This window comes from Monodelphis domestica, chromosome 8, assembly GCF_027887165.1.
Source record: "Monodelphis domestica isolate mMonDom1 chromosome 8, mMonDom1.pri, whole genome shotgun sequence".
Taxonomy (NCBI): Eukaryota; Metazoa; Chordata; class Mammalia; order Didelphimorphia; family Didelphidae; genus Monodelphis; species Monodelphis domestica.
Window position 1 is genome coordinate 11,828,532 of NC_077234.1, and position 21,395 is coordinate 11,849,926.

The following is a 21,395-nucleotide window of genomic DNA, read 5'->3' on the forward strand; positions in this document are numbered from 1 at the left end:
CCTTTCCATTGCCCCCACTACAACTTCACTGGAAAGGAAATCTGTTCCTTGGGTTTCAAGAGGGCAACTATGGGCCATCTTCCTTCTTCGAGTCCTTTTACTCCCAAATCCCACAAGGTTGTATTCTGACCTTAGAAGGGATGGGGTGGCCACTCAAGAGGAAGTCAGAGAGAGGGCTAAGAGGTCTGGGGCAAGAAGGGATGGGGTGGGGGACTCTCCCTCCTGGTTTCCATTCTGAATATCCTCACTCAGCTCAGAGAATTCTTCCAGCTAATGGAATGAAGAGAGTTGTTTAACGCTTCATGTTTGACTGCAGAGATGGAGCCCTGGAGCGCTGATGCCAAGTCCAATTAAGTCAGAGGGGCAAAAGGTGCCACCATTCCCCATGCCGTGGCAGTTCTCTGTAGTCAGCTTCCCAATCTCTGGCTCTCTGGCTCTCTGTTACTCTCTGTCTCTGTCTCTTTGCTACTCTGTCTTTCTGCCTCTCTCTGTCATTGTGTCTCTGTCTTTTTCTCCATCTCTCCTCTCTCTGTGTCTCTGTCTCTTTCTTTCTCTGTCTCTCCTCTTTCTTTCTGCCCTTCATAGCTTGCCTTGGTCCATTCGTTCTTCTTCCTCATCTTCTTCCCTCCTTCTCTCTCTGTTCTCCATCTTGGCCTCTCCGTTTCTCCTCTTCCTTCCCTTGCTGCCTCACCTGTGACAGATACATCATGGCACAGGAGAAGCCATGCTGAATTTGGAGTCCTGAAAGTGGAGTTTCAAATCCCAGCTCTGCCGCTGGCCACCTGTAGGCCTTCAATCTAGTCACTTCCCCTCCCCAGGCCTCAGTTTCCTCTGTTGTAACAAAGTGAAGAGATTGAGCTAGAGGAACACAAATGAGCTCTTTCTGTCTAACCTGATGCCTTCCTTCTTGCCCCTCTTTGACCTTTCTCTCATACCTTCTTCCTATCTAATTCAAAGCGTTTCCATTTTTGTCCAAGGCACCAGGTCCTCAGATATGTTGACTCTTTGCAGGCTCCTTTTGGTCTACCTTTTGCCCCAAGCCCCAAGCCTTCTGGTGAGGGGCCATGTGGGAGCCCAGCCTTCCCTCCTCATGAGAACTTCAATTGGTTCAGCACTCCAGGGTGGCTACACCTGCTAGTCACACATGTGTGTGTCTGTGTGTTTGTGTGCATGTTTGGTCCTTGCCTCCCATTATGCTTGGGTTTTTACCCATGTTTGCTTCTTTTCAGGACCTTCTACCAGTTTGAAGCTGCTTGGGACAGCTCAATGCACAACTCCCTGCTGCTGAATCGAGTCACTCCTTACCGTGAGAAGATCTACATGACCCTCTCTGCTTATATCGAGGCAAGGAACTTGCCTCTGCTCTCCCCCACCCATAAAGTCTGTCAATGGGCCAAAGGATACAGCCTGGCACCCAGATGTTTGGGGGGATTTCAGGGGTTGGTTACCTCTGACCTCCCACCCCCAGCCCTGAGGAACCCCAGAAAATATCAGGAATTAGAAATAAGAACCAAGATCTGAACCCTCTCCCCAACCAATAACTCCAAAGCCAGCACCCAGCCAAGCAAGGGAGTCATGGGCATCTGGGAATGCCCATGGAGGAGTGCCAATCAGCCTTGGCAGCTGTTAGAAATGGTGGCAAGAAAGAGGTTGTGTTTTCCTATTTCACATCACGTGACTTCTAGTTAAAGACTGAAATCGCATTCTGGAGCCTAATCCAAGACTTAGCCCAAGAGAGTGAAGGAGACTTGGCTTGGGAACCCTGGGTGAGAGACTCACACTCTGCCACCCAGAACAAGTCCCTTCACCTCGCCAGCGTTGTTTCTCCAGCTCTACAAGAAAGGGTAGGATTGATCCTGATAGCTAGTGCTTAGGAAGCCCTCTGAAGTTCATAAAACGTTTTATCAGTCCATAGACTCACTCAGAGAGACATGAAGGAAGGCAGGAGTGGCCTCCGTGATGAGGTCCAGGGGAAGGACTCCCAGGGAGAGAGCATCCTCTCTGAAATGCTTGGCTTCTCTCCAGGGGGGCAGTGCCCTCCAGAAGTCCCCTGTGACAACAGAGGGGTGTGAGGGGGAGGGGGTGCCACCCAATCTGTGAATGAGCTCACCCCTTGGCCCAACGAAGGTGTTACAGAGGCAAAAATTGTTGGGGGGACTAGAAGCCCTGGGCCACTCTAGATGGATCTCTGCTGCTTTTCCCACTGCTTTCTCTGAGGTTCCCCGCTCTCTTTCAGATGGAGAATTGCACCCAGCCAGCCGTGATCACCAAAGACTTCTGCATGGTGTTCTACTCCCGGGACGCTAAACTCCCAGCATCTCGTTCTATCCGCAACCTCTTTGGTAGTGGGAGCCTGCGAGCCTCTGAGAGGTAAAGTCTGCCCTTTGGGAAGAAGGGAAACAGGGAGACATGATTACCTTACCACATGCATTAGATTGAAGGGCTAGTGCCCACCCACCCGTGGGGCCCCCCAAGAGACCCTCCCTCCCATGGGAGGCTTCTTCTGATCCTCCTGGTCGGAGCCCGAGGCTAGGAATGGAGGACCAGAATCTTTATTCCGGGCTCCCTTATATTGCATGATTATGAGCACTGGAGGAGACGAGGCTGGAAAAGGTCCTCATCAGAGCTATAACTAGGATGGGACAACCAGGGTTGGGGAGGCTTCTGTTTAGAAGATTAGTCCCAGCCCTTGGAGCCCATTGGCCGTGTAGAGTTTGTAAGCAGCTCGATGGAGCTCTCCCTCCATCCCCAGCCCACACTGCCCTGTGAGCTCCTCTCTGCTCTTCATCGTCTCCACCTCCCACTCCCACCCCCTGCCATGTTTCAGGGAGTGGTTCAGGGCACCATTTGCATTGGGAACCCTTTGTCCTCCTCTGGGGACAAGGCACTCCTGATTACTTCAGCTCCGTGATCAGCAGGTCAGATTCCCAGGGACACAGAGCTATGGTCAGGAGCACGTGCTTCCATGGTCAATGGAGTGAGGTCAAGAGCCCCAGCCAAGAAAGGGAGCAACCAGAGCCCTATCACACCCAAGAGGCCTTCTAAGGATTCTTCCGCCTCATCCAGACAGTTTGGAAAAGCATCCTGAGTCATGCTGCAGTAAAAGGCATTCTGGGGAGCAAATTCAGGCAAATTATAGCACTAACACTTCCCCCACACACACGTCAAATTTAGGCCCCGTAAAGGAAGGTGTCCAAGACAACTGTGTGGCTTTGTAGAGAGGCATGGAGTCAGGAAGACCCAACTTCAACTCCTGCCTCCAACACGTACCAGCTGTGTGACCCTGGACAAGTCATCTAACCTTCTCTTGGTCTCAGTATCCTCTAAAAAGGAGGGAGTTAAACTCTACGGTCTCCAAGGTCCCTCCACCCTCTAAATTTGTGCTCCTATGACATGGAACCCAGAAGCCAGGCCCCAGAAAGACTGGTCCAATGAGCTGTTTCTACTGGTAGCCAAAAGAAGGCTGGGAAAATATAAAGTGTTTGTCAGTCCATCTACAAACATTTATCAATTAAGTGCTGCCTCTGTGCCAGGTCCCAAGCTAAGGGCTGAAGAAACCAAGAAAAGTGAAACTAGGTCATTTGCTATCAAGAATCTCCCATTCCAGGGGGCAGTTGGGTAGCTCAGTGGATAGAGAGCCAGGCCTAGAGACAGGACATCCTACGTTCCAATCTGGCCTCAGACACTTCCCAGCTGTGTGACCCTGGGCAAGTCACTGAACCCCCATTGCCTAGCCCTTTCTACTTTTCTGCCTTGGCACCAGTACACAGTATTGATTCTAAGACGGAAGGTGAGGGATTAAAAAAAAAGAATCTCCCATTCCAGTGTGGGAGACTCCTGGAAAAATATGGAGGTCCCCACAAGAAATCATAAGGAAGATACTGTGAAAGGAAGGGGGGTGGTATTAGTGACTGAGGGGATAAGAAAAGGTGGGATCTGTTCAGAGTCTTGAAAGAAGCCATCAATAAGAAATCAGTAATTTCATAGTTTAAACATCACTATGCTGATGGCTCAGGTTAATATGACCACTAGAACAGCTCTCAGAGTATTTTTAGTAAAAATCCAAGAGTAAAAAAAAAATATCCTTTTATGAGGAAGCAAAGAAACAAAAGTGGCATTCTGGGCATGAGGCACAGCCAGGGCAAAGGCTCATAGATGGGAAATGGAGAAGTTGGAACTTGTCTATCAGAAGAATTGTCATTTATGAGGCTCTGGGGCACAGGGCTTCTCCAGGGGACAGAACAAGTCACTGTTATCTCTACAGAGAGGCAGTTGGGCTCCCTTTTCTTTCTATTAGTTCCCTTTTGGCTCTCAATTCAGCAAAGATACAAGTTTTCCTGGATGGCCTCTGGTGTTCTTTCCTATTCTTAAAATTCAGTAACCCTACAATGCAGAACACAGGCTCCATGATCAGGTCCTCCAAGGAGCAAGAGTAGTCAGTAGAAATGATCAAGCTGGAAACAGATCCCTCCCCATTATCCAGATCCCGCAGTCCATCAGTTCTGGACCAGCTGAGCCCTGGAATGAAACCCAGAATATTGGCCATAGAAAAGGATTTCTTTGATATTCTGCTCACAAATTAAGATCTGTCTTCTCAGCATTCAGCAAATGACTTTTCATTTCTTTAGAAAAAGAAACTCAAACGGTCTTATCATTGTTATTTTTATTAAGGGACTTAGCATCTGCCAGATGTGTTAGCCCATAGAAAAGTAGCAATCTAGTACTATTCAAGCAAGACATTGTGTGATTAGCATCAAACCTAAATTAGCCTCCTTTGAACTGGCACCCATTGCACCTGGTCCTCCCCTCCAGTACCAGAGAGAGCAAGTTGAATCCATTTTGCACATGGTGGCCCTTCAAGGACTTCAACACTACTCTCATATGCCACCTTGGTCTAATCCCAGCTCCCCAAACTGAACCTAGGGTCTCAGAAGAGTTCTGACAAGCGCAGAGAATGGTGAGAGTATCTTATATCTACTTCTAGAAGCTGTTTCTCCTAATGTGGCCCCAGATTGATCTCTTTAGTTTTTCCAGCTGCCCTGTACCCCAGATGACTCAAATGGAGCTTATAGTTCACTGAAACCTCTCTGGTCATTTTCAGAACAATTACATCTCTAATTGTGTCTCCCCATCTTGTTTGGGAGGAGTTGATTATTTTTTGGACCCAAGTGCCATACTTTACATTGATTCTTATTAAACTGCATCTTGTTGCTCCAGGCTTCCATGCTACTATCGGATCCTGATTCTTTTCTCCAGTGTGATAGTGATCCCTCCTTCCTTCCCAACTTTGTCAATCTACTAATGGAATGATTACACCATCTCTGCCTTTAACCAAGTCATTACAGAAACATTAAATAGCCCAGGGCCAAAGACAAATTTTGGGGCCATTGCTCCCCTAGAGACCTTGAGCCATGTTTATACTCATTACTAATTACTTTCTGTATATGACCAGTCAACCAGTTATGAATCTATCTAAGTGGATTATTATGGCCTGTTCTTTTTTTACCCCTTACTTTCTGTCTTAGAATTAATACTGTGTATTCGTTTCAAGGCAGAAGAAGAGTGTAAGAGTTAGGCAATGGGGATTAAGTGACTTGCTTAGGGTCACACAGTAAGGAAGTATCTGAGGCTCGGATTTGAACCCAGAACCTCCAATCTCTAGGCTTGACTCTCAATCCACTAAACCACCTCGCCATTCCTGGCAACCATCTCTTTTAATGATCCTTTTTTTTCAGAATTTTCCCAGGAATCAAGTCCAGCTTACTGGCCTGTGTCATTTTTGCACTGTATTCTCTTGCCTTTGGGGAAGCTTGCACCAATATTTGCCCTTCTCCAGTCTTGTGGTTCCTCTCCCGTTTTCCATGCTTTTTAAAGCATCGCATATGGTCTGCTTTATAATTGTGTCAGGAATCTCCACATTACTCAGTCACAGACCCTTAACCTCATTTGTACATGTGTGCCACCATCCAAGGTGCTGAGATGTCCATTGTCCTTGCCCTCAAGAAGCTTACATTCTACTGGGGGTGGGAGGACTTGACATGTAAACAGCTAAGATATGCATGATGATTTTCAGGAGAGTTCAAACACAAAGGGATGGAGGGGACACCTGAGCTGAGCCTTGAAGGAAGATGGGGATTCTGGGATGTAGAGGTGAGGAGCCAGGGCATTCCAGGCTTGGAACCTGTGCCAGAGAACAGAGACAGATAAAATGTTAGGTTTGGGGAACAGTACTTTGGGAAAGCTTGGCTGGAACATAATGTATGCAATAAATCTGGGAACCCTGGCTGAAGCCAGACAACAAAGGCTTTAAACGTCACACTGAGTGGCCAGGGGCCATAGGGAGGCATTAAAGATTCTTATTCATTTACAGCAACCGTGTGACTGGAGTATATGAACTGAGCCTGTGCCGTGTGGCTGATGCCGGAAGTCCAGGTGAGTGAGATATCTGTCCTGCTCCATCCCATTGGGTCTTTCCCTTGTCAGTGTGCATCCCTCCACCCCCCCCCCAAGGAAGAGACTTGAAAGGAAACCAGGAGCCCAGAAATGCTCTTTGAAAACTTTGCAGTCTAAAATCTTCAAGATTTAATTGACTCTCTGGGTCTTTTATCAGAATAGACCCTTTTGGTGCTATTCAGACCTCAGAAAACCAACAGAGATAATCTGGACTTTGAGAGATTTGGGTCCAGTTAGCCCTGATTCGCTGTGGCCAAGTATGCCCCTTGCTTGAAGCCTGATGAACTGAGGCCATGGAGGGGCAGGCATCCAATAGCCTGACCCCCTTTATAAGCACAAGGAAGGACTAGAAGTAAGTAGAACTCCCCTTGGAGACTGGTCCTTCCACCAGCCCATTGGCCAGCCTCCTGACCATCACTGCTTGCCTGAGGACGGCCTCTCCCTGGAGAAAGCACTGTTCTATTGGAGTCCATGGTGCTAGTAGCAACCCTTGTTCCAGATTGGCCAACATGGATGGTTTTCACTCTTCACTTGTATAGTCTGTATTGCAAGTGTCCTTCAAGTGGGCTAGGGGCAGGCTACTAAAAGTGGGAAAGCTTCTTGTTCTGCAGAGGTCAGCTGAAGAACCTGTTTTCCTCAGAAAACATCCATGCTCTTCCCATCTCTGCAATTAGACCCAGAACTTGGAACTTGCACTCCATCACTGTCAGGTTGCTCTTCAGTGAACGACTGAGCAAACATCTCCTGTCACCGTGATCTTTTGTAGTCTGGATGATGATCACATCCAAGGAGAGAGCAGGAGCCTTGAAATGTGGGTGATTCTTTCATTCTAGGAATGCAGAGAAGACGCCGGCGTGTCTTGGACACATCTGTCGCCTATGTCCGGGGGGAGGAGAACCTAGCCGGCTGGAGGCCCCGCAGTGACAGCCTTATCCTGGACCACCAATGGGAGCTTGAGAAGCTAAGTCTACTTCAAGAGGTGAGAATCCATTCTTGCAATCACCCCCTCCCATTTTCTCTTGGTTTTTGGGGGGTGGGGTGGGAAGGAGAGACAGATGTGATTTCACAAGCATAGGGAACTTCTAATGTGGAAACTCCCTCCATTCATGCAGATGAACAGTGGGTTTGTACCCTCCAGTCTTAGAGAACTGCCTGGGGCGCCAAGATCTTTAGCCACTTGCCCACTACCAGTATGTGTCAGTCAGGACTTGACCCCAGGTCTTTGTAATGCCAAGGCCAATCCAGTATCTATTACATCACACTACGTCTTCTCAGGAGTTAAACTAAATGTCAAAGGAATGATAACATGGTTTTCATTGCAGGAAGGTAGCAGCCAACTAAGCTCTCAAAGTTAGAAAATTACTTTCCATGCATGACCTCCTTTGGGCCTCACAACAGCCCAAGTTGGTGATGATATCAAGGATAATGGTGATAATGACAGTGATGATGTTGATGGTAATTACAGTGGTGATGAAGACGATGAGGAGGAGGAGGATAATGATGGTTATGGCGATGAGGATGTCATGATGGTAGCAATGATGATGATGGTGGTAGTAATGACAATGGTGGTGATGACAATCATGATAGTGGTGGTGGTGATGGTGATGATAAATTGCTCACATTTATATCATGCTTTAAGGTTCACAAAGTTATTACAGTTATTTCCTCATTTGATCCTCATAAGAACCCTGGGAGGTAGCCATTATTATCTCCATTTTTCTGATGAGGAAACTGAGGCAGGCAGAAATTAAATGACTTGTGAGGAGTCAAATAGCTAGTAAGTATCTAAAGCTGGATTTGAATTCAAGTCTTCCTGACTCCAGACTCAGTGCTGTAACCAATGTCCCACCCAGCTGCTTCTCTAAGTACTATAGAAATCATCATTCCCAACTTATGGATGAAAAAACTAAGCGTTAGAGATGTCAAATGGCAAATAAATACCCAAAGTTACACAATCAGGAAGCATTTATTAAGTACCTACTATGTTCAGAATCTGTGCTAGGCAAAAACGGGACAGTCCCTAACCTCCAGAAGCTTTTATCTAGGGAGGAAATATGTCCATATCTGGGTCATAGACAATATACCACCCAAGATGATGCAAATCAGCCTTCAAGGGGAAGTCTCTAGCACCATGGGAAACTTAAAGGTACTTCCTGTCTGAGGAAGGGTCAAAGACAAGATCTGACCCAACAACTCCATTGAGTTCAAGCCCGCCTACTTTCACTATCCTGGGGAATCCTCTCTAGGTAGCAGCCTTGGGATGAATAAAAAGAATATTTGAGACTGAGAGATGATTCTTGAAGGCTTTCTCAGCCCAGTTTCCAATCTGAAGCCCATTGGTCTTGGTCTAAGTTGACTTTATAGTTCTCAGGTGACCAACTGCAGTTACAAAATAAATAACCAATGGAGGCATGAAAAATTCATTTATATCATGGCCATCATTACACAGCTGAATAGAATTACTCAAATATAAGAAGTCTTTAGAGATAATACTGAAAATTAAAAGAGAATAGCTTGTTTTTCTACAGTGCTCTTGTGGGATGCTCAGCTTGTTCTTAAGAATAAGGAAATCTCTGTCTTACCCCACTCCTCCCTTAAACCTTGTGGCCTGGAACTAAACTCTATCTGCCTCAATTTTCCCCATCTGTAAAATAGGAAAAATGTTTCTCATCCACCTCCTAGCCCCAGAATGTAATGCCAGTTTACAGGGAAGTGTGTAGGATGTAGTTTAGAAAGGGAAGGGTTCTCTATCCGACAACTTAGAAATCCTTTTGTTTTTTTATATAGGTTGAGAAGACAAGACATTATCTCCTCCTGCGTGAAAAGCTGGAGACGACTCAGCGATCAGGCCTGGAGACCTTGTCCCCCTGCTCCAGTGAGGATTCTGAGTCCCACAGCACCTCCTGTGTCTCCTCCCCACTCTCAGATGGTACCTCTGAGAGTCGCACTACAACCCTCGACATTCCCAGTGAGCGGCAGAAGGAGTTGGCAGCCAAGGTATGATCCATCCTTCTTTGGGGGAATCACAGGCTCTTTGCTGTTCCCCACCTTCACCCAGCTTTCCAAATTGCTTAAGGCAAGGGCACTTAATTCCCTGGAGAGGATCCCCCTCTAAATTCCAATTGCTTGACTGAATGAAGGGAGAGAGAGGTAGCAAGAGTGAAGTTGATGTAGGAAGGTCACCATTTGTACTCGGTTCCCCATTGGGAATTGAACCATTTAATCCTTGGAGCTGGAAGGGCTCTTGGAAAACATCTTGTCTGTACTGTAACTGGGTATGATATCCCTACATGGCACTGTCCCACAGAAAAATGGCAAGGAAGAATCCATCTTAAGCTTCTTCTTCCTTCAGACCAGATGAGAGCATGGTTTCCAGTGTGTTCACTGTGTCCCTACCCAGGACTTACACTTTCCCTCTAACTCCTGACACCCTACCACTCCTCTTCAGTCCAGCTTACTCTTTGACTGTGCTCCCAACTCAGCTTATGTACCCTTTATAGGGTCTTAGGGTTCAGAGATGGATGGACCCTTAGAAATGGAGCATCAAGCCCTGTCACCCCATTGTACAGAGGAGAAACTGAGACCCAGAGGAGGGCAGGGTCTGGTTCTATTGGACTAATTCTGTCCCCTCTGAAACCAGATTCTCTGATCCTTATTGTCTAAGACAGCCCTTCAGGTACTTGAAGACAGCTAAGCTGCGTCCCCCAAATCTCTTCTCCCATGTGGGAAGCTCTTCCTCTGATGTGGTGAATAGTCTCTATATCCTTTATCAATCTCCATCCTGTCAGAAAGACCCTGAAAGAGATTTTAAATGATGAGTCACAGCCTGTATTTGGGGTAGCCGTGGGGCAGAGAAAAACAGTCTTTTGGATGGGAAATTGACCAAAAAAAAAGCTTCCCTATTGGGTAATCGGTCAGTCCCATAAGTGACCTGGGGAGGCTGGCTGTTGAAGTCCTCTATCACGTCAAAACCAAGTTCTTCTTGAGGCAGCAAGGTGGCTCAATGGCTAGAGAGCCAGGCTTGGAGACAGGTGGTCCTGGGTTCAAATTTGACCTTAGATAGTTCCTAGCTACATGACCCTAGGTAGGTCACTTAACCCCAATAGACCAGCTCTTACCACTCTTTTGCTTTGGAATCAAAGCCCAATATTAATTGTAAGACAGAAGGCAAAAGTTTTTTTTTTTTAAAAAAGTCTTCTGTCCAGTGACTTGAGTTCCCTCCACTGCATAAACCATGTGTGCCCTTCTCATCTTGGACCAGCCTCCTCCTGCACTAGGAGGACCAGTCTCTACTGAACCTTCTTTTTCCTTCCTTTACAGTGCCTCCGCCTCCTCACGCACACATTCAACAGAGAGTACACCCACAGCCATGTCTGTGTCAGCGCCAGTGAAAGCAAGGTAGGATGGGGAGCCTCCATTGTGTGGGTCCCTCCAAGCCCCTGAAAATACTATAGCATTGTCATACCATGGGGTGCCTCTTGATGCATCTTGGTATATCCCACCCCAAAGCCTTCCAAATGCCCTCCACACAGCTTGGAATGAAAATCTCTCATTTGGTAAATGAAAGCTAGTTTCTGGGTGGCTTGCCGTTATTGAACCAAATGGAGCAAGGGTCTCAGCAGATTGTCTCTATGTGGTTAGGAGCATTTGTGTTTCATCAGTCTTGGGAATGAGGAATGAGCCTTAATAAACCAGACCCTGACAGGCCAAGGAAACATTCCAGGGAGACAGCAAGCAGGTCAGCTCCTCTTCTCTCCAGATGAAGCCAGGACACCAGCTCATACCTGGCCTTGTAGATTTACACCTGGAAGGGACTCTGAGACCCTCTAGTCCAAACCCCCTCATGTTACAGATGAAAAACCTGAAACCCAGGGGTGAGGTGACTTGTCCAAGGTCACACAGTGACAGAATCAGAATGTGAACCCAAGTCTGAAAAGCCAGATGATTAGCTCCACAGATGTTAATTCATCAGTGAGCTGTGATTCCTTCTATAAATTCTATCTATTATACATTTTATTATTATATTATATTATACATATTACATATTATATCGACATACCATTTTAGAGAGCTGTCCAAGGTCCTGAGAGATTAACTAACTTGTACCCTAGAAGGCACATATGTATTAAGGCAGGATTTTAATCCAGATCTTCATGACTTCAGGCCCAATTCTGTATCCATTGTGTCATGCTGTTGCAATAAGAGCTGCTAGACACCCCCCCCCAACACACACACACACACACACACACACACACACACACACTGGGGCTCATACTCTCTGTATTGGGTTTTTTGAAGGGGGAGGGAAAGGAAGTATCATTTCTATTAATATAAAAAGTTAAAATTAGATATTTCATTTAAAAATAAAATAATAATGGAAATAAGAGCCTTAATGGCAACTCTTCAGTGGAGAAATTCCTGATGATAATTAATCAACAAGGCTTTGTTAGGTGCCTGTGATGGGCCAAGCACTGTGTATTAAGTGCTGAGGAGGCAAAGAAAAGGGCTATCGTCTCTGCCCTCAAAGAGCTCCCAGGCTAAGGAGGGAGATAACCTGCAAACAACACAGAGAAAGAAGAAATGGAGAGCAACCTTAGAGGGGAAGGTCCTGGTGATGGGCCTCAGTTTTCTCTTATATAAAATGGATTAGATGATTTCTGACGTTGCTTCTGGTTACTATTTCCTATCTAAGACATCACAGACATTATGGAATATAAAATAAGGTCTTGATGGCCTCTGAGGTCCTTTCCAACTCCTGCTTAATGACCAATGGCCCATGATTCATCAATAGATGTCTAGAGCTGGACGAAGCCTGAGATGTCATCTCTTTTTACATCCGAGCAAACCAAGATCTAGAGAAATACTGTGTCCTGCCCTGGCAGACAGGAGCGTGCATGCAGGTTTCCTGGCTCCTTTTTGCCCTTCTCTGGCTCTTCAAGAACTAGAAACATAAACTGTAGAGTAAGAATCCAACACAGGGTCTGGGGCAAGCAAAGGTGGCTGAGGATGGCTGGAGAGCCCTAGGAAGCCAGGTGGAAAGCCTGGGTGACTCTCTCGGGCATCTGAAGGGCAGAACCAGTTGTGTTCATAGTCATGCAGCTGCCAGATGGCATGTCACTGGCGGTGAGTAAAGTATGATGAATGAAGAAAAGAGGCCATCAAAAGACCCCACAAGGGGCCACTTGAATGTGGCATGGATTCAGTTTGGCTTTTTTACCTGGTCTTCTTGTGACTGTCCTTCACTTAGTGCTTGGCCTAGAGCAGGCACTTAATAAATGTTGATTGATTAGTTATTGATTTCATCCGTATGGAGAACTCCTGGCATGCTGGCTCCCTCTATTGATGCCGATCAACACCTTCTCCGTAACTTCTAGTCTTAGACAGTCACCTGGAGCATAGGGACTTGTCCAAGGTCTCCCAAGACCTCCATCATAATAATAGCTAGCACTTACAGAGCACTTTAAGGTCTACAAAGTGATTTATAAATATGATCTCCTTTGATCCTCACAAAAACCCTGGAAGGGAGTCACTATTACTATCCCCATTTTACAGATATGAAAACTAAGGCACACAGGTTGGGTGACTTGGCTAGGGTCATGCTCCTAGCAAGGGGCTTACGCTCAGGTCTTCCTGACTCCAGGTCCAGGACTCCACTCACTGTTCTACCTGCCTTCATGAGCTATGGCAAGCTGGGTCTTAGAGTTGGTTAAACTACAGATGAAATCATGTTTCCCCAAGATGATTTCCCCTGCATCTCCTTCTAGTACCTGGAATGTCTGTAGTAATAATAATAATAATAGCTAGAATTTACAGAGAAATTAGTTTTGCAAAGTTCTTTCTACATATTATCTCATCAGTTTCTATAGTAATGTGACTCTTTTTCCCCAAAGAGCAGTAATTATAGCTTTTCTGACCCATCAACTTTTTCTTCTAATTGACCCTTTTCAAGAATAGAATGACAAAAGGCAACTGGGTGGCTCAGTGGATGGAGAGCCAAGCCTAGAGGTGGGAGGTCCTGGGTTCAAATTTGGCCTCCAACACTCCCTAACTGGGTAACCCAGAGCAAGTCACTTGACCCCCATTGTCTAGCCCTTACCACTCTTCTGCCTTGGAACCAATACACAGTATTGCTTATAACATGGAAGGTAAATCAATAGGTAAAAGAAGAATAGAATGACAAAGAGAGAGACTGTGCAAATATACTTGCAGTAAAAATGCACATTGGATTAGCATCCAGAGGACACATGTGTCCCCGTTGTAAATATTCCAGTAATGAAAAGTATCTGTGACTTCATCACTGGAATGCCTTCCTCTGCCAATTGAGAGCCCAACCCCTCCACACCCCCGCAGATGGTCCCCTAAGTGACTAAGGCCAAATACTGGCCAGCCACTAGAGGGTGCTGATCCCTTCTGCATCAGCCTGGGCTGGTCCTTGGACAATAAACATACCCGATCCATCATCAAGCCCCTCTTGGAGGCTTCCAGCCTGGGTAGACTCTGCTGGAGCCCAGTTCCCCTGACATGGTCTTTCAGAACCCAACATCACTTCTGGGCTCCTGTGAGCAAATGGAGGTGGCGTTTTTATCTGATAAAGCATTTTGGCCATTCTCAAGCCCAACTGAGTCAGGAGCTGCCAGTTTTATCTAAAGGTCACGGCTGCTGATCGAAATTGGTCAAAAGATGGCAAATAGCCATACAGGTACTCGGGGAAATAGAGACACATTTGCCACAGTCCTCAGGTGGATGAATAAGATGGAAAAATCACTCAACACTGTGAAACTCTATGGTATTCAAAGGTCATTAGTGGCTTAGGCTCTGCCCAAGAAATTTCCCTCTTCACCCTGAACGAATATGAAACACAGTCCAATCCTCCCTTGCCACTTTGCCCCTCAGAACGGCCAAGGACTTAGCATAATAGAGTCACCAGTTGGGGTTCCACTTCCATTCTGATGAGGACGCACTATGATTGTGTTTTGTTGCTTTAAAAAAAAAACACCTTATCTTCTGCCCTAGCATCAGTGTCCTGTATTGGCTCCAAGGCAGAAGAGCCATAAGAGCTAGACCATGGGGTTAGGTGACTTGCCCAGGGTCACTTAGCTGGGAAGCATCTCCGGCCAGATTTGAGACTCGGTATTTTTCACAACCAGTTTGTTCTTACCTCTAAGGGGGCAGTTCTGAATGTCAGTAACAAGGGTCAGCAGGAGTCAAAGGGCCTTTGATTAGAACTTGTCCACACTGGAAGTCCTAATCCCTTGAGCTGATAGAAGGCTCCAAGAGGAAGAGAAGCTCGACTCCTTGCCCTTGGGGCTGGGTTCTGATTGAGAGGGCAGCAGATGCCAACACGCGTCTCCTTGTTTCTCCTTGTAGTTGTCAGAGATGTCGGTGACTCTGCTGCGGGACCCTTCCATGTCCCCTCTCAGCGCAGCTACTCTGACTCCATCATCCACCTGCCCATCGCTGGTGGAAGGACGATATACCGCGACGGACCTGAGGTAAGCCAAAGGCTCTGGGACCAAGACCTGAGAGGGCACCCAACAGGAGAAATACTCAGCGTCCCGGGACACTGACACGGTCGCATGGCGTGTCTGAGCTGGGAGGCTCATTGCCCAATCGCTGAATCACTGAATCCCAGCCTTGAATTTAAAGAGAGAAAACCAAGAAAGGAGAGATTTGCCTGAGCTCACCCGAGTGGGAACTAGGATCCATGCCTCCAGGGCAGCATCCTTTTGAAGGGTTCCCCGATGACCAGAATGTCATCTTGTGACCCTGCGGGATGACATAGAAAGCGACTTCCCAAGGCGTGACTTTGTCTCACACCTTTGTGAGATGAATGGCATTCGATGCCGTTCCACTCAGCCTGCCATTATTGAGAGGCTGCTACACCTTCCAGGATAGATAAAGCCTGGAGAGCGCCTCCCGCTCCACTGGTGGAAAGCCAGCTTTGCTCTGCTAGGTGTAGACGGGACCAATGGAAGAGAAGGGAGGGAGGGATGATGCCCGAGAGAATCGGGTACAGATCCCTGCTTGGCATGAGCTGAGTCTTGAACGAAGTAGGGAATTGGAAAAGTCTGAGCATTCGTGTCCACTCCACCAGGCGAGGATGCCGTGCTTTGGGAGAAGGATGGGCATTTGGTCTGTGATTTCTTTGGGATGGGGAGCTTCCAGGGGAGGAAACTCCCCCCATTAAAGCAGATTGGCACCTCTGCAATTCATAATCGTTAGGACTCAACTCGGTTACTAAGGTTAACTCGCCCAGGGTCATACAGCCAGTATAACAACAACAATAATAGCGTTTCCAGAGTGCCTTAAAGTTTGCAATGCACTCTACATAGGCTGTCGCATTTAATGCTCAACAAGCCTGCGAGGGATCCCCATTTTACAGAAGGAAAACTGAAGCTTAGAGAGGTGAGATGACTTGCCCAGGGTCCTGAGGCACTAAGTACCTGAGGAAGATTTGAGCCCAGGTCTTCCTGACTCTGACTACAGCCCTCTGTCTACTTTTCCCTGTAGCTGTTCAGTCTGGAAGTAAAATTTGAATCCAGGACTTCCTGGCTCTAAAGCCAGCTTTCTCTTTACTATGCAGCAGCCCTACCTTTGTGTGATGTTTTACCCTTTACAGAGTATCCTTGATCTCTTCTGATTTTCCTAACAATCCTGGGAGGACGTCAGGCCAGATAGTTTTCTACCTCTCCTATAGATAAGAACACTGAGGTTCATAGAGCTGAAGGGACCTGTCCGGGATCATATAACTAGTCATTTTCAGAGGCAGGAATGGAGCCCAGATCCTTCCTGCCTCCAGGTCTTTGCAGGATCCCCCCTGGACCATGCTGCCTTTGTACCCCAAAGACTAATGAAATGGTTATTGTTTTCCCTCTCAGGAATCCCCCACCCTGCTCCCGACCGGCCAGCCCCGAACTAGAACCAGTGCTGGAGGGAGACCAGAAGAAATCTCCCTCTCCTGCCAGTGGGACAGAAGCAGAGAAGGAGCCCCAGCGCTTATTGGTCCCAGACATACAAGAGATCCGGGTCAGGTATGGCATCCGGGTGGTGTGGGAAGTCCAGGCAGGAGTAGAAAGTATCAGACCATGTCAAAGGAGATTCCAGGCTTCTGCTCCATCCCAAATATGCCTACTGAAACCCAACAGATTAATGGACACAATTCCAAGGAGTCATTTCCAAGTTGGGGACGTGGTCGCAAAAGGCAGCCCAGGAACCGTGTCTTCCCCAGACTCTGCTAGACACAATGGATGTAGATGGTGCCTGGACGAGTGGCACCTTGAAGTCATGAGAAACTGTTTTTTTTTTTAAAATATATTTTATTTGATCATTTCCAAGCATTATTCGTTAAAGACATAGATCATTTTCTTTTCCTCCCCACCCCCCACCCCCCATAGCCGACGCGTAAGTCCACTGGGCATTAGATGTTTTCTTGATTTGAACCCATTGCTTTGTTGATAGTATTTGCATTAGAGTGTTCGTTTAGAGTCTCTCCTCTGTCATGTCCCCTCAACCTCTGTATTCAGGCAGTTGCTTTTTCTCGGTGTTTCCACTCCCATAGTTTATCCTTTGCTTATGAATGGTGGTTTTTTCTCCTGGATCCCTGCAGATTGTTCAGGGACATTACACCACCACTAATGGAGAAGTCCATTACGTTCGATTATACCACAGTGTATGAGTCTCTGTGTACAATGTTCTCCTGGTTCTGCTCCTCTCGCTCTGTATCACTTCCTGGAGGTCGTTCCAGTCTCCATGGAACTCCTCCACTTCATTATTCCTTTTTGCACAATAGTATTCCATCACCAACATATACCACAGTTTGTTCAGCCATTCCCCAATTGATGGGCATCCCCTCGTTTTCCAGTTTTGGGCCACCACAAAGAGCGCAGCTATGAATATTTTTGTACAAGTCTTTGTGTCCATTATCTCTTTGGGGTACAGACCCAGCAGTGCTATGGCTGGGTCAAAGGGTAGATATTCTTTTGTCGCCCTTTGGGCATAGTTCCAAATTGCCCTCCAGAATGGTTGGATCAGTTCACAACTCCACCAGCAATGAATTAATGTCCCTACTTTGCCACATCCCCTCCAGCATTCATTACTTTCCTTTGCTGTTATGTTAGCCAATCTGCTAGGTGTGAGGTGATACCTCCGAGTTGTTTTGATTTGCATCTCTCTGATTATGAGAGATTTAGAACACTTCTTCATGTGCTTGTTAATAGTTTTGATTTCTTTATCTGAGAACTGCCTATCCATGTCCCTTGCCCATTTATCAATTGGAGAATGGCTTGATTTTTTGTACAATTGATTTAGCTCATTATAAATATGAGTAATTAAACCTTTGTCAGAGGTTTCTATGAAGATTTTTTCCCAATTTGTTGTTTCCCTTCTGATTTTAGTTATATTGGTTTTGTTTGTACAAAAGCTTTTTAGTTTGATGTAGTCAAAATTATTTATTTTACATTTTGTGATTCTTTCTATATCTTGCTTGGTTTTAAAGCCTTTCCCCTCCCAAAGGTCTGACATGTATACTATTCTGTGTTTACCCAATTTACTTATGGTTTCCTTCTTTATGTTTAAGTCACTCACCCATTTTGAATTTATCTTGGTGTAGGGTGTGAGGTGTTGATCTATTCCTAGTCTCTCCCACACTGTCTTCCAATTTTCCCAGCAGTTTTTATCGAATAGTGGATTTTTGTCCCAAAAGCTGGGATCTTTGGGTTTATCGTATACTGTCTTGCTGAGGTCGCTTTCCCCCAGTCTATTCCACTGATCATGAGAAACTGTTAAGGGCTTTACAGTAAAAAGAAATACTTTTTACAAACTCTACCCATGACAATCTCACTCCTTGAACTCTTACCACCTCCATAGAATGGAGCATCTCTGGGCAGAGGAGGAAGCTTCCAAGACATGGGATATATTATCAGCCCTTTCAAAGCATCTCATTTTGCTCCAAATGTCTTTTCTTAAGTTCCAACCTCAGTTCTTTCAGGCTTTGGGCCAGGTGAAGAGCACACACTAGTCAGTGGCAGAGTTAGGATAGGCTCCATTCTCACTGGGGTGGCTGGCTCGATGTCCTTAAATCTGGAGAGATTCTAGATGCTGGAAAACTTGGGAATGAGTCCCTGGGGAGAGGGAAATGATGGATAGAATCTCCCTGGGCCAATGTCTCTTCCCCCATTCCCCCAAGGGGTAAAGCCTTTTCTTTCTCCCTCTCCTCAGCCCCATTGTCTCCAAAAAGGGCTACCTCCACTTTCTGGAACCCAAGACGACAGGCTGGGCCAAGCGCTTCGTGGTGGTGAGGCGCCCCTATGCCTACATGTACAACAATGACAAGGATTCTGTGGAGAGGTTCATTCTCAACCTCTCCACTGCCCAGGTGGAATACAGTGAGGACCAGCAGGCCATGCTGAAGGTAACTAGTTCAAGAGGAGTAGCAGGGTGTGGGTCAGAAGGGGGACTGATGCCTGCACGACACCGAAGAGCACAGAACCTCACCAACAGATAATGTTGGAGGGAGGCAGATGGTTCATGCATTGCCCCCTCCCTCCCTCACCCCAAACATGATAATGCTGAGGTCCAGAAAGGGAATTACTTGGCTGGTTCATGGGTAAGTCAAGACTGAGACTCGGCCTCCCTGACTCCTAGTCAAGATTCTTTCTGCCCTGTTGCCCCAGTTCTGACAATGAGAGCAGTTCCATTGTGGAATAGCCTGGAGACGTGGCGGGATCTAGAAGCCTGCAAGCAGAGGCCAGAGAGACATCTGTTTGGCATGTTTTAGTCAAGATTCCTTTTAAGGTACAGGTCAGATTGGAGGCCCACTGATAGACAGACAGATAGAGAGAGAGACAGACAGGCAAGCGTGGAGGTAGATAGATAGGTGGATAGATGGATAGATAGATAGATAGATAGATAGATAGATAGATAGATAGATAGATAGATAGATAGATGGATGGATGGATGGATGGATGGATGGATAAGATAAGATAGGTAAATTAGATAGGCAGACAGTCAGGCAGATAGATAAATCAATAAACAGACACACAGATACAAAGACAGAGATAAACAGACAGACAGATAATTAGGTGAATAAATAGATACATAGATGTAAAGAGACAGACAGGTAAAAGAAGAAAAGAGAAAGAAACAAACAAACAAACAAACAGAAAAAGAAAGGGAGGGAGGGAAGGAAGGAAGGAAGGAAGGAAGGAAGGAAGGAAGGAAGGAAGGAAGGAAGGAAGGAAGGAAGGAAGGAAGGAAGGAAGGAAGGAAGGAAGGAAGGAAGGAAAAGGAAGATAACAGTATTTTAATATAACCAGTTTCCTTAGTAATGCTTTCTATCTTGTCAACCTGGGGGACGTGGGGGACGTGGAAGCTACCAAGTTAGTGATCAGTCTATAAATTGAGGCATTTATTTAGAGTAGAGGAATCGAAGTTCCTGTCAGCGTACTGCCTTATTCAAACCGGGATGCCTGGGGAGGAAGGAGATTCTTAAAGGTCAGAGTCATGGGAAATAGCAGGAGGCTGTATAATGTGGATACACAGAACTGCCAAACTGCAAAAAGGGAGTATTGAATGAGTGGATGAAGGGATTACAAAAACAAGGTCTCAGAAACATCCTTGGTGCTATCTCTGTCCAGGAACAGGGGCAGTTAGAAACTTCTGGCTTATGCAGAGGTCTTTTGTGGGGCATTTAGAAACTGCTGGTCAGAGCCAGCTAGGGGCCCAGGGTTTCCCAGGGTAGACAATCATATTTTATACATTTAAGAACATTCTCCTTAGAAAGGGGTGTGTAGGTTCATGACACAGAAAAGACTGAAAACTCTGCCTTTTGCCTCCTCTGTGTCAACCACACACCCTTTGGGTTTGATCCAGTTTGGGGAGCTTGGACCTCCAAGTCTGTGGTTCTGGAGAACCCAATAGAATCTTCAATATCATCAGAGCCCCTAAAATCATCACCATCATAACAACACTTCATGGCAAGTTTGAAACTGGGTCTTTGAATTTCCTCCTTTCCTTGCTGCAGGATCTCTTCCCCTTGTTTAGGGAATGTGCTGCCCTAATCTCCATCTAACTCTCTTCCGTTCCAGACTCCCAATACATTTGCTGTTTGCACCGAGCATCGGGGCATCCTTCTGCAGGCAAACAGTGACAAGGACATGCATGACTGGCTGTATGCATTTAACCCTCTCTTGGCTGGAACCATAAGGTAGGGGCAGGTTTTTAAGTTATAAAACGCTAGTAGAGATGGAAAAGGGAATCTGTAAAAAAAAAAATAAACCCTCCTCGAGTTTGGGGGAATTCAAGCTTTGGCAACCTGAGCCCCCTGAGAGAAAGTCAGGTTGACTTACCCTGGGTTTGACCCCTTGGCCATAGTTGCAACTCAGGGCAACAGGAGCTGAAGTAAAGTCTGCTCAGGTTTCTCTTCAGAAAGTCCCATTCAATTGGAAAGTGTTGGGGGGAAAGATTTCCAGTCACCAGCAGGAAAAGTGGGTAACCCTCAGGAGAAAGTCTTTTCCCACCTTCTGTCTTTGGCTTCTCAAAACTGAGAGACCAACTCCTCTAACAGCCAGAGTCTTCTCCTCCTCCAGATTCCAATCTCCTGGGGCTCCTCCCCCATCTATGTGATCAGTTTCACACACCCTTCAGCCTGGCACTTTTTCTAATGTGCCAGGCTGTCACAGGTGTGCTTAGAGGATAAATGATTTGCCCATCATCCCTCAGTCAGCTTTTGGACACAGGTTTTTCTGACTCAAGGCCAGCTCTCTGTGTCTCTGTCTGTCTCTGTCTCTGTGTATCTGTTGCTCTCTCTGTCTCTCTCTCTGTCTCTCTCTGTCTTTCTCTCTCCATCTTTGTTTCTGACTCTGTCTCTGTCTCTCTGTCTCCTTCCTCCTTTCTGTCTCTCTCTTTGTCTCTCTCTGTCTCTGTCTCTGTCTCTCTCTCTCTCT

The 21,395-nt window shown here is 46.4% G+C and overlaps 1 protein-coding gene across 18 annotated transcripts in view; it reads left to right on the top strand.

Moving 5' to 3' along the window:
* KIF1A (kinesin family member 1A) overlaps nucleotides 1-21,395 on the top strand; it is a 185,458-nt gene that overhangs the window by 158,619 nt on the left and 5,444 nt on the right. For all 18 annotated transcript variants that reach the window (XM_016425327.2, XM_056807410.1, XM_056807411.1 and 15 more), the window contains 10 exons: nucleotides 1,230-1,344; nucleotides 2,237-2,370; nucleotides 6,371-6,432; nucleotides 7,287-7,432; nucleotides 9,241-9,450; nucleotides 10,774-10,851; nucleotides 14,821-14,945; nucleotides 16,332-16,484; nucleotides 18,670-18,862; nucleotides 20,538-20,656. In XM_016425327.2, coding sequence (XP_016280813.2) covers nucleotides 1,230-1,344; nucleotides 2,237-2,370; nucleotides 6,371-6,432; nucleotides 7,287-7,432; nucleotides 9,241-9,450; nucleotides 10,774-10,851; nucleotides 14,821-14,945; nucleotides 16,332-16,484; nucleotides 18,670-18,862; nucleotides 20,538-20,656 — 1,335 coding nt within the window. The remainder of the gene's footprint in view (nucleotides 1-1,229; nucleotides 1,345-2,236; nucleotides 2,371-6,370; nucleotides 6,433-7,286; nucleotides 7,433-9,240; nucleotides 9,451-10,773; nucleotides 10,852-14,820; nucleotides 14,946-16,331; nucleotides 16,485-18,669; nucleotides 18,863-20,537; nucleotides 20,657-21,395) is intronic.